An 18359-nucleotide genomic window follows, 5' to 3' on the forward strand; every position below is an offset into this window, starting at 1 on the left:
GTCTGAAGGCCAATGCTCTAATCACTGAGCCAAACTGGTTAGGGCTGTTATTTCACAGTTTCTGAGTCACTTGCTTAGGGTTTCACAAGGCTGTGATCAAGGTGTTATCTGGGCAATATTATCATCTATAGAGACTTGATTGCAGAAGAATCTGCTTCCAGGCTTATTCAAGTTGTTGACATTGCTGGCTCTCAGCTGTAGATAGCCCTCAGTTCATAGATGCCATCCACAGTTTCTTGCATGTAGCCTTCTCCAACATGCTCACTTAACTTCATGAGGTCTTTAGAGTATCTGTCCTTTTAGCTTAATAAGATGAAGTCTTATATATCCTACCTAATAAAAGAGTAATATGCAAATTAACCATCACTCTGCTCAAGCACGCCCACCAGCCACGGCCATTTAACTGTCCACACTCTTCTCCCTCTTTCCTTATCTTTAAAATCTCCTCCCCATCTTTATTCTTGGACGATAACCTTGCTTATTTTACTGAGAAAGTTAAAGCAGTCTGTAGAGAACATCCAAGGATTTCCACCATCACATTTACCTACTAGCATTTACACTCATATATACTGCTTTCTTATTTACAGATGAACCAACTGTGCTTCTGTCTAAAGCCATTCTTTCTATTTGTGCACTAGATTCTATACCTCCTCACCTTAAGAACTTCGCTAAATTTCCCCCTCCTGCATCATCTCCCCCTCCTCCCCCCTCACTTTCTGCTGGATTATTCTTATGAAAAGTATGTTGTGCTTTCTTCCATCTGAGGGGGAAAAACAAAAACCCACTAAAATTTATTCATGTGTTTTAACTGCTTTAAAAAAAATATAATTAATATAACATGAACTCATTAAAAATGTACAACTCAGTGTTTTTAGTGTAGTCATAGAATTGCACGAGTATTACCAAATTCTAATTTTAGAATATTTTTGTAACTCCCACTTCCAAAAGAAACTCTGTACCATTTAGCTGTCACTTCTCATTCGCCCTCCCTTTTCAGCTCTAGACAACTACTAATTTATTTTCTGTTTCTATAGATTTGCCTATTCTGGACATTTCATATAAATGGAATTCTACAATATATGGTCTTTTGTGTTTCCTCTTTTAACACTTAGCACAGTGTTTTGAAGGTTCTGTATTGTGGCATGTATCAGTAAGTGCTTCATTTTTTTTTATTGATTAAAAATAATTTTTTCTTTGGTGTTATATATTTGGTGTTATGTGTAAGAAACTACTGCCCAGCTGAAGGCCATAAAAACTTACCACTGTGCTTTCTTCCAAGAGATGTATAGTTTTAGCGTTTACATTTAAGTTTATAATCCACTTTGAGTTAATTTTTGTGTATGGTAAGAGATAAGTTTAAAAATTCATTCTTTTTCATGTGGATATCTACTTGTTCTAGTAACAGTTATTGAAAAGACTTTTTTTTTCTCTCATTGGATTATCTTGGTGAAGATCAGTTAATGATAAATGTAAGGGTTTATTTTTGGACTATCAGTTTTATTGTGTTAATATATGTCTATCCTTAAGCAGCTAAGCATAGTTGGAGAAACCATGCACATTCCTTATTCTATTACCATACTGTCTTGATTACTGTAACTCTATATCAAGACTTTATCTTGACCTAGTTTTCTTTCTATCCATTTCTGATATCCATTCCCTTCCCTGAAATATTTTCTTTGTTCCCATTGCTGCAGAACTCCTGTGAAGAGTTGTCTACTTGTTTTGTGTGTTTTTTTCTTTCTTTTTTCTAAAAGATGCTTCAATAAGGGTTTTGTTCCCAATAGTGTACCAAAATGCAGTTGTCAAGGTAACCATTGACTTCCACATTCTTATCCAGTAGTAAATTTTCAGTCTTAGTCTTACTCAATCTGTAATCAGTACTGACATTCAATCAGTATCACATTCTTGAGACACTTTCATTTGGCTTTCAGAGCACTGGAGTTTTTCCTTTGCTGGTATCTCTCGTACTCCTTCCCCCAATCCCAAATATTGAAGTGTATCAGGAGTTAGGCTTTGCTTCTTTTACCTTTCTATGCTCACTCAAATGGTGATTTCATCTAATCTTACAGCTTTAAATACCATCTATGCTGGTGACTCCCAAATTTACATCTTCAGCACAGACCACTCACTACTTTGAACACCACTCATATATTCAAGTGCCTACTTGATAAGTCTACCTGGATGTCTTAGAAATTACAAATTCAACATGCCAAAACTGAACTGAATCCCCTGCTTGTAAATCTGCTCATTTTCATTCTTTCTTATTTCTGTCCTACTGATTGGTTAGTCCCAAACCTTGATACTATTTCACTATTTCCATTTTCTTATCTCTCACATTGTTTTGTCAGGAAATCCTATTGGCTCTTCTTTAAAAATACATATAGAACTGACCCCTTATCTCCATAGTCATGACTTAGTTTAAGCTGTGGTCATCCCTTGCCTGGATTACTGCAGTGGTGGTTTCCTAACGTACCTCCATCTACCTTTGCCCCATTCTCATTTATTTTCAACTCAGCAGCCAGAGTGATTCCTAAAGTCCATCATTTCAGACCCCTGATTAGAACTCTTTATGGTAAAACCCGGCAGTCCTTAAAATAACCTATAGTTTGGTCTCTAATATCTCTATTTATTTCCTTACACTCTATTACCTCATGTATTCCTATCCAGCACACTGGTCTTTCTCATATATGTCGGGCATTCTCCTGACTGCCCTGACTGTTCCTTTTGCCTAAAATGATCTTTCCCCCAGATATCAGGAAGGCTGACTTCTTTACTTCCTAACCACGTTTGTAAAATTATCCACACGCCACCTTTACTCATAACCCATTTATCCTGTTTCTTTTGTTATTCCATAAAATTTTTTGCTTTCTTAATATACTCTACAATGTGTGTGATCAATATAAGTATTGTTTAACTTCCATTGCTAGAATGTAAGCTCTGTGAAGGTGGTAGGGATATTTACCTGTATTGTTCATTAATATATCCCAAGTGTCTATAACTGGTTTTGATACATTATAGTTGATCAGTAAGTGTTTGATGAATTTATTAATGAGTATGTATGGTGCATGCTTCTGTTTCTCTATGTGCCTTTCTCTATTTGGAAACTCCCATCTGTGTGTGTGTGTGTGTGTGTGTGTGTGTGTGTGTGTGTACGTATATACTATCTTCTTTCCATTATGCATCTCCTCCCCCAGTTATTCTCATTTTTAAAAGCCTTGTTTTAAAATGGTTATCTATCCTGATAAAATTGTTTGTCCCAATTCTAACATTAGTATGTATCATTTTCATACTAATAACAAGAGAATCTGTGTTAAGCACAGCCATAGTCAGTACTTGTCTGCTCAATCAGAGGTGGATAAGTCAGTGAAAGCTGCAGAAAGTTTTAGGTTTCTTTTGGCAGTCTCTCCAAAAGGATAGGAAAGTGGTTTGTAGAAGCTGTAAACTAGAGGGGAGTTCTCAAATTTCAAGGTGTTTAAGAATCACCCTGGGCAGTTTAAAAATTGGGAGCTTGTTAAAAAGGCAATTCCCTTCTTCTCAGCCCCTGAATTTTTGAATCAGTATGTCCACCATGGGGCCCAGAGTCTGCATTTTCAATAAGCACCAGGGATTTCTTATTCAGGAGAACTATGAACACATTAAGAAACATTGCTTTAGACTCTGAGTATACTTAGGGACTTTACTGATAAACAAATGGAAGAGAAAGGGCAGGACAAAGCAAGAAAAAATTTTCTTGAATAGGTGTTTAAAATATGGGAGAAAACTAGGAAGGAGAACATACTTGTTTATACATAAGACACCTATGGACACTCCATGACCTAAAAGAATCTTGAATATTAAGCAATTTATTTAATAATGAAATGCTTTTGGAATTTGCAGTGCAAAGATTTCACTGTATTATAAACAGTCCATCTATTACTGTATTACCATGATTGTTATAATGTTTTAAATTCTATTGAGCCAAAATATGTATCTTACTATAACTTTTATTTATTGGCCCTGGTTGAATTTTCTAAAGCCACACAGAGCAGGCAACTGTAGTATGGTAATTTGTGTTAAAATGTAAAAATTAGAAACAACCTAAGATAAGTACTGGATAAGTAAAATTGTGTGTGTCTATGTGCATATGCACACACATATATACATACTAGTAGACCCACACAATGGAATATTATTTAGCCATAAAAAAAAGGAAATCTTGCCATTTGTGACAACATGGGTAGATCTGGAGGGCATTATGCTAAGTGACATAAGATAGAGACAAATACCTTTTGATCTCATTTATATGTGGAATCTTAAAAAACTGTCAAGCAATTGAACTCAGGGATATAGAAAACAGATTGTTAGTTGCCAGAGACAAGGTGGGGATGGGCAAAATAGGTGAAGGGGAAGGGAGGAGGTCAAAAGATACAAACTTCCATTATAAGTCATGGGGTTATAATATATAGCATGGTGACTATAGTTAATAATACTGTATAGTATATTTGAAAGTTACTCAAAGAGTAGATTTAAAAAGTTCTCATCATAGAAAAAATTGTAACTACATTGGGATAGATTTACTAGACTTATTGTGGTGATCATTTAGCAATATATACAAATACCGAATCATTATGTTATATACCTGAAACTAACAAAGTTTCATGTCAATTATTCTTCAATAAAAAATAAATAAATATAACCCTTAACTTTCACAGAGATACTTTAAAATTTAGCCTACTTCTAATTGGTGAAATTCCATCCACCCAGGGAGGATATACAGCTTTGCTCTGCCAGACATTGTTTTTTATTCTGCCTCACAGTAGCTTTCTTCCTATTCTCCTGACTTGTCTGATTGTTTCCCTCCATCTCAGCCTGTTTTTTCTCAATACCTTAGGTTTTCCCCAGGGTCTGCCAGAGCAGACACAGTTTCAGGGTTGTCAAGAGAAGACCTCATCTTATTCTGGTACATTCAGTTGTACTAGAGTGGCCACTTTAGATGGGTTAACTTTCCTTCCAATCTGGAGTTCTGATGAGTGTAAAAATAAGATGATATACTCAGAAGGGGCTATTGAAGCAGAAATATATTTCTTCTTGCATCTCAGATTTTCCTTCTGGTATCATTGTTTTTATTCCTAAATTATAAGTTTTTTTGTGGGTTTTTTTTTTTTTTTTTTTTGTGAGGGTCTGTTGGTAGTAACTTTTTCAATATTTTTCACCTTGGTTCTCAAATGTAATTTATGGAATTTAGAAATCTATGTTGACACTTATCTCTCATCAGCTTGGCACATTCTGTGTGGGCTTCCATTGTTGTTGTTGAGAAATTAGCTCTCAGTCTTAGTGACATTTTTTTAAAATGTAGGTTTGTGTCTTTTTTCTCTGACTGTTTTTAGGATCTCTTAGTCTTAGGATTTGCTCTTTCACAATGAACTATCTAGTGTTATTTTTTTCATAATTTGGCTGGGTTTTGGAGTTTTGACTTTAAAAATCAGTTTCACAATGAAGTGTCTAGTGTTATTATTTTTTCTTAATTTGGTTGGGTTCTGGAGTTTTAAATTTGAGAATCAGTGTCCTGACATTCCATTTGAATATTGACTCTCATTCTCTCTGTTCTCTGAAACTTTTTAGTTTTTTAGGATTTCTCACTCTATTATCTCTCTTAACCTCTCGTGTTCCCCTCTCCCTCGCTGTGTTCTGTGCAGTTTCTTTAGACCTACTTCTATTTTTCTAATTATTTCTTTATCTTTATCGTTGTATAGTCTGCTATTTAACTTCTCTATTGTAATTTGAATTATTACAGTTTTCATTTTTAGAGGTTTCATTTGTATATTTTTAAGATGATGTTTGTAGTGCCTCCTCTGTTGACTATCAAGTTTCTGTATTTGTGTAGGTTTGTTTTTGTGTCCTTTTTGTTTATTGGCATCTCTGTATCTTTGGCATCTGTACCACACTCTTAATTACTATTAAATTATAAAATAAAATAAGTCTTGGATTAACTTCCCTCTTTTTCTTCAAAATTGTTTTACCTATTCTTAGCCCTTGGTTTTTTCATATGTATGTAAGAATCAGCTGTACTACATTTTATCTTTGTTGTGCCTGGCTTCCTTTCCTGAGCTGCTATTTGCTGTGTCAGAATAAAGTCCTGCTGTATTGGTGTCTTTCAGCTTTAATAGTTTTTGGTGTTTGTTTGAACTTCCCTTTGCAACTTCTTTATGTTTTCTTTTCCTTCCTCTGTCTTCTTGTCATTTTTTTCTTATGATCATTACAAAAGTATTTTAAAGCCCTGGCCGGGTAGCTCAGTTGGTTAGAGCATTGTCCCAATATGTCAAGGTCAGGGCATATATAAGAAGCAACCAATGAGTGCATAAATAAGTGGAACAACAAATTAACATTTCTCTCTCATTTTCTCTCTCCCTCCCCTTTCCGTCCCTCCCTCACTCTCTCCATTTCTCCCTGTACCTCTCTTGTCCTCCCTCTCTCCTGCTTCCTCCCTTTTCCCCTGCTCTCCCTTTTGTCTCTCTCTAAAATCAATAAATAAAAAATAAAAAAAGTACTTTAAAATTAAGGTAGTATATTGGGGGAGGGGAAACAAATAATAGAAAATAAGATAAAGCAAAAGGTACAAATCTCTCTGATATCAGTTTGCTGAGATCTTTCAGAATTTTTTCTGAACATGTACAAATGTGTGTTTATAAAAGTAAAAATTGTCATATACATACTATTTTGTAGTTTGCTTTATTTCATTTAGTATTTAAAAAATATTCTTCTATAGCTGTAACACGTTCCTTTTAATGACTGAATCATATGGATACACAGTAATTTAAACAGTTCCATTTTTAAGAGTTTGTAGATATCTACCTACTTTTTGATCTTGCAGCTTTCAAATACTGCTAATCCTAATCAGCAAAGTAGAGGTTGTGTAGTTTATTTCATATCTTCCTAAGGTCTCTCCTCTTAACTCTTTTCAAGGGAATTAGTGGGGTTCTGTCAAGAGTCATCCTCTTGGGGCACTGGCATATACCTTTCTTAAGAGGGGAGAGTTGATAGTTAAGCTTGGTGTAAATCCTTAGTGTGGTCATATATGTATTTTACTAAAAAGAAATACTCAAAGGTATTTATTTGTTACATGCAGTATCCTAGAGAAGATTGTTTGTGGTGTAGTGTTAGAGGTAAAACCCAGATTGAAGATTATAGAAATGAATGAGAAAATGGAGATGGAGAGCTTACACAGGTCTTTGTCCCAACTTGACTATGAGATGGTAGGGGAAGAAGAGAGGCAGTTCTTGGCATTTTGCCTTTTGTTGGTATTTTGCCTTTTGAAAGAAGTTAAAGTTGGATCTCTGTGTTATATAATTTTCCATTTTCTTAATTTCCTAGCCTCCACCAGGCAATGTGAAAATGCCGAATGTACCCAGTACACAACCAGCAATAATGAAACCAACAGAGGAACCTCCACCTTATACACAGATTGCAAAGGTTAGTTCATGTTAATGTGCAAATTCATATGGAATTTACAATATCAGTATTATTTACTTCCAGAGATAAATAATTTTTTTATTTGTTGCATTCCATATTGTTTAATTTTTAACTTATTTTTGAGTCTAGGTTAGCCACCTTGTAGACTCTATAATACTCACATGTCTCTTTCAGCTTATAACATTTGCTTTATTCCATGACTAGAGGCCCGTTGCACAAAGATTCGTGCAAGAACAGGCCTTCCTTCCCCTGGCTTTGCTCCTGGCCACCCAGGAGCCTTTGTAAGTCTTTGCTCCCGATGGGAGCGCGGCTACTGTAGCTCCCTCCACCCCTGCCTTCCCTGTCATAGCAGGCATCCCACCCCGCCTGGCCACTCCGCAACTGTATATGCAAATTAACCTGCCATCTTTGTTGGGTTAATTTGCATACTCCTGATTGGCTGATGGGCATCTCAGAGGTACGGTCAATTTTCATATTTTTCTTTTATTAGTGTAGATTGGCCATTATTAAATTCATCTATTACCTTGGTGTATAATTTTTAAAAATATATATATTTTATTGATTTTTTACAGAGAGGAAGAGAGAGTTAGAAACATTGATGAGAGAGAATCATCGACCAGCTGCCTCTTGCACACCCCCTACTGGGGATGCACCCGCAACCAAGGTACATGCCCTTGACTGGAATCGAACCTGAGACCTTTCAGTCCGCAGGCCGACGTTCTATCCACTGAGCCAAACCGGTTTCAGCTGGTGTATAATTTTTATAGTGAAAATTTTATTGCCTTTGGTATCACTTTTTAAAAAAAATATTTTATTGATTTTTTACAGAGAGGAAGGGAGAGGGATGAGAGAGAAACATTGATCAGCTCCCCTTCTGCACACCCCTACTGGGGATGTGCCCGCAACCAAGGTACATGACCTTGATCAGAATCGAACCTGAGACCCTTTAGTCCACAGGCTGATGCTCTATCCACTGAGCAAACTGGTTAGGGCTTGGTATCACTTTTTATTACACGATGCCATTACAGTAACAATGACAGAATAATAAATATTACTGGAAGAGCATTATAATGGCTAAGCAAGAGACATCGGTAGGAGTTTGAGAAAAATACAAGATAAAAGTAGATTACTAGGATTCCTGCTATCACATAAAGTCAGGTGGAGTATAGATCAGAATTTCTGAACCATGTCCTCCTTTCATGCCATTATTTTATAAAAGATGTTATTAGTTCTTTCATTGGGAACCTTATATGCCATTTAACCCAATTCATAAGAGTCAATTAAGTTGCTCTTTTCTCCATTTGTCTGTTTTCCTCAACACTTCCCTTTTTCTTTGTTATTCACTCATTTAAGCACAGAGGTGATTTTCATTTTCCTGATTACCTTAGGACTCTGACCACTCTTAGGATTTTTTTCTGTCCTAATGTGCCCAATATTCCCATGAAGGTTTTCATAACCAAAAGAATCAAATATCTATGGCTATATGGATCAAATATCTATATAATATTTTCTGAAACTAAAATCTTCAGTAAATTCCTGTACTTTGGAAGAACATTTGAATTAAGTTTCTAGCATAGTAGAGGGAGAAGAAAGAGATAGCATATCAATGTTTCAATATTTTATACTTATGACAACCTATTCACTTATTATTTTTTGTGTAGGAACATGCCTTGGCCCAAGCTGAACTTCTTAAGCGCCAGGAAGAATTAGAAAGAAAAGCTGCAGAATTAGACCGTCGGGAACGAGAAATGCAAAACCTCAGTCAACATGGTAGTATCTAAAATGTTTGAAATAAAAATAACTTTAAACATTTTAGATAATGTCTGCACTGGCTCTAAGTCATTTGGTTTGTGAATAAAATTCTGCCCGGTTTTCCTATTCTAACGAGATCAGACATAGCCAATATTCTACTCGATACTGTGTAGCTCTTTGAAATTGGCTGATTTGTATAGTCTTTTGATAGTTTAGAACAGTGTTAGCCTTATCACACAGAAAGTGAATTCAAATATGATAATTTTGGTTTATTCTAAAGCCAGGAACCTTTGATTATGCACTTGAGCTGTCTTTGCTTCTAATAAAATTTTATGAGTACATGGGACTACATTTGACTCTTCTAGTTTAGTTAGCCTATCAGTATTTTCAAATTATTTGCTTCTGTCCTTACAAGTATTTTCTATCGTTTGAATCATGTGAAAGAAGTAAGTCTGCGGTGACTCTAGGAAGCTTTGGGTATTTTGATGATGCCAAAGAAATAAATAAATGCTGAATTAATTATTAGCTATGAAATCTACTCAGGCTGTTATTACCAAAGGCCACTTCAAGAGAGTATTTTAGGGAAAGCTAGCAGTCTCTGGGTACGAAGAGATAAGAGTTAGACAAGTCATTGTTAGTATGTCTGGGATAGTGATGGGATGACAAGACTAGGACAGCAATAATAAATTATCTGTTTCTTATCTTAGAATGTGTAAACCCAGGGGCTCCTGAGAGTACATTTATCCTAGGCCATTTTCTTATTTGCAACATCAGAGACATCTCTAAAAGGAGAAACTAAAGGTGTAATTAAACGTTTCTGAAATACCTATAACTAAAAGCTACCCTATTTCCTTACCATTGAATAATACAAGTTATTTCTTTGAGAGATATTTTAGTAAGGGTTGAAATGAAGAGTGGGAAATTAAAAGATAGATTTGTAGTATGTTGTACGTTTAATCCTCAGTACAGTTCTCTGAAGGGTGGTATAGTTGTTCTCATTTTTCAGATGTAAAAACTCAGTCTTTAGAAGCTTAAGTAAGTTGCCCAAGGCCACCTAGACAGTAAGTGGCCAGGCCAGGCATGTCTGGTTTCAAGTCTTGTTCTTTATAGTCGTGCTCTGTTACTTCTCAAATAGTGTGAGACTTGTATGAGAAATGCATGAACTACATGAAATTAGAAAAGAATGATAAATAGTGGAGACATGTGGGAGAGAATCAGAAATAGGTCATGCTTTTTCTGCTATGAAATTTTTTCTGGTCTGTAAAATCTAATTTTAAAGGTTGTGAGATTATCATATCTAAAATGATTAAATGGCCTTTAGATGTTATTTTTACTCTCTATTTTTAATGTTTGACTTCTTTAATTTTATATTTTCCCTACTTTCAGTCTAATTTCTTTATGTAGACCCTTTACACTCCCCTGACAGTTTGAATTTGTTTTTTTTCTCCAGGTTTTTGAAGGTGCTATAGTTCCTTAGCATCTTCATGACTCTCTTATAGTTTTGTAATTTACTTATATGTCTTTTGGATGTTATTTTTCTGAGACTTTGGGATTTCTGAATTTGATACTTTCGGTATTGGTTAATAGTGTGTTTTTTTCATGATGTTAACAGTAGAAAATTCCAAAGATTCAAAAGCTCGGTCTTCCCTCTCCACATGAGTTAGAAATTAAGTTAAAGATGTAAGACACTGAGGAAGATATTAGAGAGATTTAAAAACTGCATGACCTGCATGTGAAAGCCAGACTCTTGGGACTTTGAAAGTAATTTTTTAGGGCAGAGTCACAGGGTATGTGCCTTTATGCTTTTTTTCATTTTCTCATTTCAACTGTACATACTTTCTGCTAAATAATATATGACACTGGAAAATTTTACCATCTAATGTTTTAAAGGTTATAAAGATCCAATGTTTTAAAGGTTATAGAGTTTTCCAAGAATGTGGAGAAATACAGTGTTGTATTTGTAAAACACCTATAAAATAATAGATACTGTTCTTTATTCTGAAATAAAAAATAAGAATAGCACATATTTGTCCTACATAAATAACTTAAAAATTTTTTTTGCAGGCAGAAAAAATAATTGGCCACCTCTTCCTGGCAATTTTCCTGTGGGACCTTGCTTCTATCAGGATTTTTCTGTAGACATTCCTGTGGAATTCCAGAAGACAGTAAAGATTATGTACTACTTGTGGATGTGTGAGTACAGAATAAATTACTGTATATATTCAACAAATTTTCCATTTTGTTGTCAAAACTCTTCTTTTTTGGAACTCATATTAAGGGTAGTATCATTAATTGGTATTTTTCTATAGATTTTCTAATTTTCAGAGTGGAATGTATATTTGGGTACTTCAAAATTTTACTGTGTGTGACGATCTAAGTTCTTAGCTGAAAAAACCCTATATGTAAAGAACTGGCATTCTCTTGAGGAAAGATCTTTTCTGTCACATAGGTAGAATTTTGCAGTTATTCCCTTTCCTTGAAAAATCTTCTCTGGGCAATATTTGCTTTGAAAAAATAGGCATATATTTTTATGTAAATGAAGGCCATTAAACATTCTGTTAAAGCATTATGACTATTTTTAAAGGAGCATAAAATATTATAATATTATAAACTGTTTTTTCTTATAGTCTTATAGCTTTGAGCATAATTTACACTTCAATTTCAGGTGGGAATGAATACTATTATTATTTAAAGTACCTAATTAATATAGGAGGTTTTATTGAATAGGACATTAGGACATACATTTTAGGTTATGATGCTCAGATTGCTTTGAGTATAATTATAACCCATGGTATATCAAAATAAAAGGTCAACCTGTTATTAGTTTGCTGTATGTACACAGAATTTCCAATTACTCTGTTTTATTTTCATTCCAATCTTCTCAGTCCCTTTTAATATCATCATGTCAGTGGGAGAGATAGCTGTCACAACTTCTCACCTGCACAACCTCTAGGTTAGTGGATAATTTGTAGGGCGCATTCTTGATGAAGGAAATTTGTGTGTGTTTACTGTATGATCAAGGAGCCTTTCCCCCTTCAAATATGAGATAATTTTCCTCAAAATATTTTAGGAGCATTCTTTATACACCGAGTGGCCAGATTATTATGATCTCTGAACACATAATAATTGGCCACTCAGTGTATATCCTATATACTAAAAGACTAATGTGCAAATTGTCCCCTCAACCAGGAGTTCGACCAGCAGGCAGGCCAGCCGGCCAACTGCCCATGTCCCCTCCCCCTGGCCAGGCTGGCTGGACCCCACCCATGCACAAATTCATGCACTAGGCCTCTAATATATATTATATATAGTATATATATATATCCTATCTAATAAAGAAGGAATATGCTAATTGACCATCACTCCATCACAAAGATAGCTGCACCCATAGCTGAGGCCAAGTTCCCATAAGGAGCCTTAATGAGCAATCAGCAGGGACCTGAGGCTACACCCCCTCCCGCCCCTATGGGGCTTGGCAGGGGACCTCAGGCCACACCCCTGTCCTGACGTAGGCTGGAGTACATCAGGTCACACACCCCCGTCCCAGTGCCAGGCCAGGGAGCCTGAGGTCATGCCCCCCACCCAGCAGGGCTTGATGGGAGACCTGAAGGTGTGCTTCCTGTCCTGGTGCTGGGCTAGGGGACCTCAAGCTGTGACCCCTGCCTGGCTGGGCTTGACAGGGTACCTCAGGTGGTGCCCTCCACCCAGCAGGATTTGACAGGGGACTTGAGGCTGCACCCCCCTGCTGGTAGGGCTTGACAGGGGACCTGAGGCTGCGCCCCCCCTCCCAGTGTTGGGCCAGGGGACCTGAGGCTATACCCCCCAACCTGTCAGGGCTTGTCGAGAGACCTCAAGCCATGACACCACCCAGCAGGGCTTGACAGAGGATCTCAGGCCGTGTCCCTCTCCTGGCAGGTCTTGATGGAGGGCCTGAAGTCATGCCCCCACCTCAGTTTGGGCTGGGGAACCTCAGGCTACATCTCCTGTCCTGGTGCCAGGCCAGGGGACCTGAGGCTATGACCCCTGCCTGCCTTGACAAGAGTGGGACTCGATGAGTCTGGATCTAGCCCAATGGTGGGGGTGGAGGGGGCAGCCAGGTCTGGGTCTCACATGATTTTGAGGTGCGTGTAGGTGGGCAGGGACTTGACTCTGGGTCCTGTGGTGAGCCCCAGACTCTGACAGGAGGAATGTCTTCCTATACATTTTACTATTTTTTTTTTCATCTCTGACACTTCTATTATAAAGAAAGGGCAAGTTGCAACATTAAATTATTTCCTCTAATTAATCCCCTTTTAATATGCACGAATTTCATGCACCAGGTCATTAGTGCACACACACTCACACACACTCTGAGTGGCCAGATTTATTATGGGTTCAGAGATCATAATAATCTGGCCACTCAGTGTATAAGGTGAACTTGCTTTGGAATGTGAGAAGTGATTCCTTATGGATAATACATTTTTAACCCTCATTTTGGGTTGGTTTTTGTTATTGATGTAATATATTTTGTTGAATCCCTCGCATTAGCACATATTATAGTAGTATATTGTTAACATTAAAGGTTTTGATTCTGTATATGTATATGCTAACCAACTCATATTTTATTTAATCAACATACTCATATATATGAAAATATATAATAATCATTTTTAATGGGCATAAATTGGCTTAACATTTTAGGTATATGTTCTTTGGTTTAGTGAAAAACATTCTGATGGTGGAGATGGGGGTTGGAAGGAATTCAGTAAATAGAAATTGAATGGGGAAGATGATTAATTTTAACTGAATGATTAACTAGTCTCCCAATGCCAATTTGTTTAAAATAGGCCTTTTTAGTCTTAGAAGTATATAACTTTATGAGGTTCTTAGAAATGATATAGTTGGCTATATTTTTTCCTAATTCTGTTCAGTTGGAAGATCTGTTAACTGTATTCAGAGAAGGCCCAAGATTCCAGTTAAGGTTCTAATTTGAAGAAGTGTTTCCTGGAACAAAATGAGATCTGGTACCAATTCAATAATGTCTCTAAGTTACATAGAATAGAAGTAGTTAAATAAGTTCTTTTTAAGAAGTGTCAACTTGTTACTGATTTTAGAGTTGACTAATGCTTTTACACTGTAATCCTATATAATAGAGGTAATATGTAAATTGACCATCACACCCTCACAAAGATGGCTGCCTACGAGCAGGCTGGCAGGGGGTTAGTGAGGGACTACCAAACAACTGAACAATCAGGCTGTGTGGGGCGACCATGCCGGCAGGGGTGTTAGTGAGGGATGACCAAACGACTGAACAGCAGGCTTCATGGAGCGACTAAGCCAGCAGGGGTGCTGTGAGGGGCAACCAGGCAGGCAGGGGGGGCTATAAGAGATAACCAGGATGGCAGGGAGGGCAGTTAGGGGTGACCAGGCTGGGGGGGGGGGTTTACAATTGGCGGCGACCAGGCTAGCAGTGGGGGCTGTTGGGGGTGATTAGGCTGGCAGGGAGGCAGTGAGGGGCAACTAGGCCAGTGGGGGAGGGGGAATTAGGGGCAACCAGGCCAGTGTGGGGGGGCGTGCATTTGGGGGCAACCAGGCCTGCAGGGGCGGCAATTAGGAGCGACAAGGCCAACAGGTGGGGAAGTTAAAGGGGACAAGGTCAGCACACTGAGGCAGTTAGGGGTGATCAGGCTGGCAGTGGTGGTGGGCAGTTAAGGGCAACCAGGTAGGCAGGCAGGTGAGCGATTAGGAGCCAGCAGTCCAGAATTGTGAGAGGGATGTCTGGCTGCTGATTTGATTGGGCTAAACTGGCAGTTGGACATCCCACAATGTCCTGGATGGGAGAGAGTGCAGGCTGGACTGAGGGCCCCTCCCCCACACAAATTTTGTGTACCGGGCCTTTGGTGATAATAATAATGAGCAAACATTTATTGAGGATTTACTTTGTGCAAGGCACAATGCTAATCACTTTTATGTATATTACATTATTAAATTGTAACCACACTATGAAGCAGGTACTATATTACTTAGTTTTATAGATAGGGAAACTAAAGGATAGAGAATATGAGTTACACAGAAAGGAAGGTTGGAGTTGGATTGCTTGACTCCAGAGCCCAGAGTTACATGTTACACCATCTACACAGTACCAAAATGAAGAAGTATTTGACATTTTCAACCCAAATACAACAGATATGCTTTCAAAGATACCATACTTAATGTGCTTAGTAAAGCAAATTGAAATTTTATATGAAGAAGAGTCATTCGGCTTGCAAATCAGGTCAACAAAATGGACTAAATATTTCATTAGTATTCTACCTACATTGGAATCCAACAAGTGGTTTGTAATTGGATAGAAATTAGCAACAGAATTATTCATTTCACATTACCTTCCCTTTATGTGTGTTTTTTGATCTCTATAAAGTAGACCAATTGTTTAGTAAGTAGGCCCTAAACACTTTTTTTTCCCAAATATATTTTATTGATTTTTTACAGAGAGGAAGGGCGAGGGAGAGAGAGTTAGAAATAGCGATGAGAGAGAAACATCAATCAGCTGTCTCCTGCACACCCCATACAGGGGATATGCCCGCAAGCAAGGTACATGCCCTTGACTGGAATTGAACCTGGGACCTTTCAGTCCACACGCCAACACTCTAGCCAAACTGGTTAGGGCTAAACATTTTATTCTTCATTGGAGTTCAAATAAATGACTTTTTGATTATAATTGTTGGTTACTATAAAAACACTTTGAAAAAGATTTTAATAGATTATACAAACTTAAATTGAAAATTTTTATCTAAACCTGAAAGAATTTCTGTGAACTTTAAAATACTCATACCCATATATTGTCTGTTTTGAACAGATTAGTAGGTAAACCTTTAAAAATTATTTCTCTAAAGGTTGATATTTGACTTAGGATGTTCTGAACATTTAATACTTTTTTAGGCAATTAGATGTCATTTAATGTTAACAGAGTAATAATTTTCAATCTCACAATCTTTTCAATTCTGATTTTAAGCCCTCCTTAACAGAATTACTTTTATTTTGAGGCAAAAGATTTTGAGTAAGTTTGTTAATCAAGCTTTCATGTGAGTTAGAAATTCTAATGGAAATAAAGTAATTATTAGTAAGATTCATTCTTGTATAATAGAATGGAATGGAATTTTAAGGCTAGAAGAGTTCCTGTATTTTTATAGATGAAAAGTGGAAATACACAGAGATTGATTAGCTCAATAGTATTATACTAGGGGCCCGTTCCAGGTGGCGCCACTGCCCACCCCACCCACGCTTTCCCTCTGGCAGCTGCCTTGCTTTCCCCTTTCCCTCCCTCTTCCTTCTATGCTGTCTTCAGTCTTCACTCCTCCCTCGCTCCGTATATGCAAATTAACCACAATCTTTGTTGGGTTAATTTGCATACTCGCTCTGATTGGCTGTGGGCATAGCAAAGGTATGGTCAATTAGCATTTTTCTCTTTTATTAGTTTAGATCACTATTATCTAGATCTTTTCCTCTGGAGCTTTTTCTCCTATTCCAGAGATTGTATATTTAGTTGTTAGATGAGAGCAGATTAGATAAGGCATCCTAGAATGTGTGTTTTTGTCCTGTTTCATTAATCAATACTCTTATTTGATTAATAATTTAAAAGGATTTTAAAGTTGGTTTTTAAAAAAATATATTTTATTGATATTTTACAGAGAGGAAGAGAGAGGGATAGAGAGTTAGCAACATCGATGAGAGAGAATCATCGATCAGCTGCCTCTTGCACACCCCCTACTGGGGATGCGCCCGCAACCAAGGTACATGCCTCTGACTGGAATCGAACCCAGGACCTTTCAGTCTGCAGGCCGACACTCTATCCACTGAGCCAAACCAGTTTCGGCTAAAGTTTGTTTTTAATGTGAGTTTTTTATTTAGATTCATTAGGCTTTTATTTTTATTCAACTAGTAGTTTGTCAGTATACTTTTATTGTATTGATAATTTGCATTAAAATTATTTTAACTTCTGAAAGAATTTATTTTCTATAATAAATGCAGCCAGTAATTTTTGAAAGTGCTTAAAATTATTATAATGGGTAAATGTTGTTTTTAGGATTATAATGTTATCCAGATTTTTTGCTTTTGGTCTGTCAGGGAAAGTGATTATTAACAACTTATGAAGAGTTTGCCAAGATCTATTTGTGTTAACTAAAGAAAGGTCTGCCAATGGAGCTGAAATGCATCATAGTGTACTTTTTTTCTTTAATATGTGTAATCCTCTACCAAAACACAGTTTGAATCCCAGGACTTAAAGAATGGACAACTCAGTGAGGATGAATTAATAATCCTTACAGATTGACTTTGTACTCACTGGAAATTTCTACTGTATTGATTATTTTTAGCCCAATGATTCCAATTTTATTGTTTAAATGTGTCATGATGAGATTGCACAGGGCACTTCTCTTTCGTGTATAATCTGCTCGGAGAGACATCTGCAGGCCCCCTCTGTAAAAATATAGTTCTGAGTGTAGGATCTTTTTCTCCCAAGTTTTGGTTCTTTTCCTGGCAGGCACTACTTTCTTCCTGAGCCTTCAATCAAGAGACATATCACATGTTTCCTTCTCAGGGGAGAGGCCTTTAGGCAGTACTTCTCTGGTTTACCTGTGTAATTGCCCTTTAAAAAAGGGCCAAAAGATTTTTGCCAAATAGTGCATGTATTAGGACTCCTTTTCCTGTGGTAACTCTATTTTAAAATCAAATGCATAAGAAACAGCAATGTTTTGAAAAATACTAAATGAAAACATGGTGTAAAATACATTCGCTCTTGGGAAGTATTTTTTTTATTTATAATTTTTGTTGAATGAACCTCATAAACTGATTGTAAACATTTTTTTTCTATTTTGTTTTTTGATTCCACAGTCCATACGGTAACACTGTTTCTAAATATCTTCGGATGCTTGGCTTGGTTTTGTGTTGATGCTACAAGAGGGGTTGATTTTGGATTGAGTATCCTGTGGTTCTTGCTTTTTACTCCTTGTTCATTTGTCTGTTGGTACAGACCACTTTACGGAGCTTTCAGGTAAAATGTGTGTACTTTAAAATATGCTCTTTAAAATATGTGAAGTAAATACTCATGGTACACTTTAAAGGGAAAATTGGCTTTTCATTAAATTTTTTTTTTTATTGTATAACACCTTCAAAAAAATCTA

General features: G+C 36.8%; 1 protein-coding gene across 4 annotated transcripts in view; it reads left to right on the top strand.

Moving 5' to 3' along the window:
* The window catches only part of SCAMP1 (secretory carrier membrane protein 1), a 94748-nt gene that overhangs the window by 15453 nt on the left and 60936 nt on the right, over window positions 1–18359 (top strand). For all 4 annotated transcript variants that reach the window (XM_084881338.1, XM_084881337.1, XM_084881339.1 and 1 more), the window contains exons 3-6: window positions 7351–7449; window positions 9111–9219; window positions 11266–11394; window positions 18070–18229. In XM_084881338.1, the coding sequence (XP_084737464.1) occupies window positions 7351–7449; window positions 9111–9219; window positions 11266–11394; window positions 18070–18229 (497 nt within the window). The remainder of the gene's footprint in view (window positions 1–7350; window positions 7450–9110; window positions 9220–11265; window positions 11395–18069; window positions 18230–18359) is intronic.

Source organism: Pipistrellus hanaki, assembly GCF_964339955.1.
Source record: "Pipistrellus hanaki genome assembly, chromosome: 4".
In the NCBI taxonomy this organism is placed as follows: Eukaryota; Metazoa; Chordata; class Mammalia; order Chiroptera; family Vespertilionidae; genus Pipistrellus; species Pipistrellus hanaki.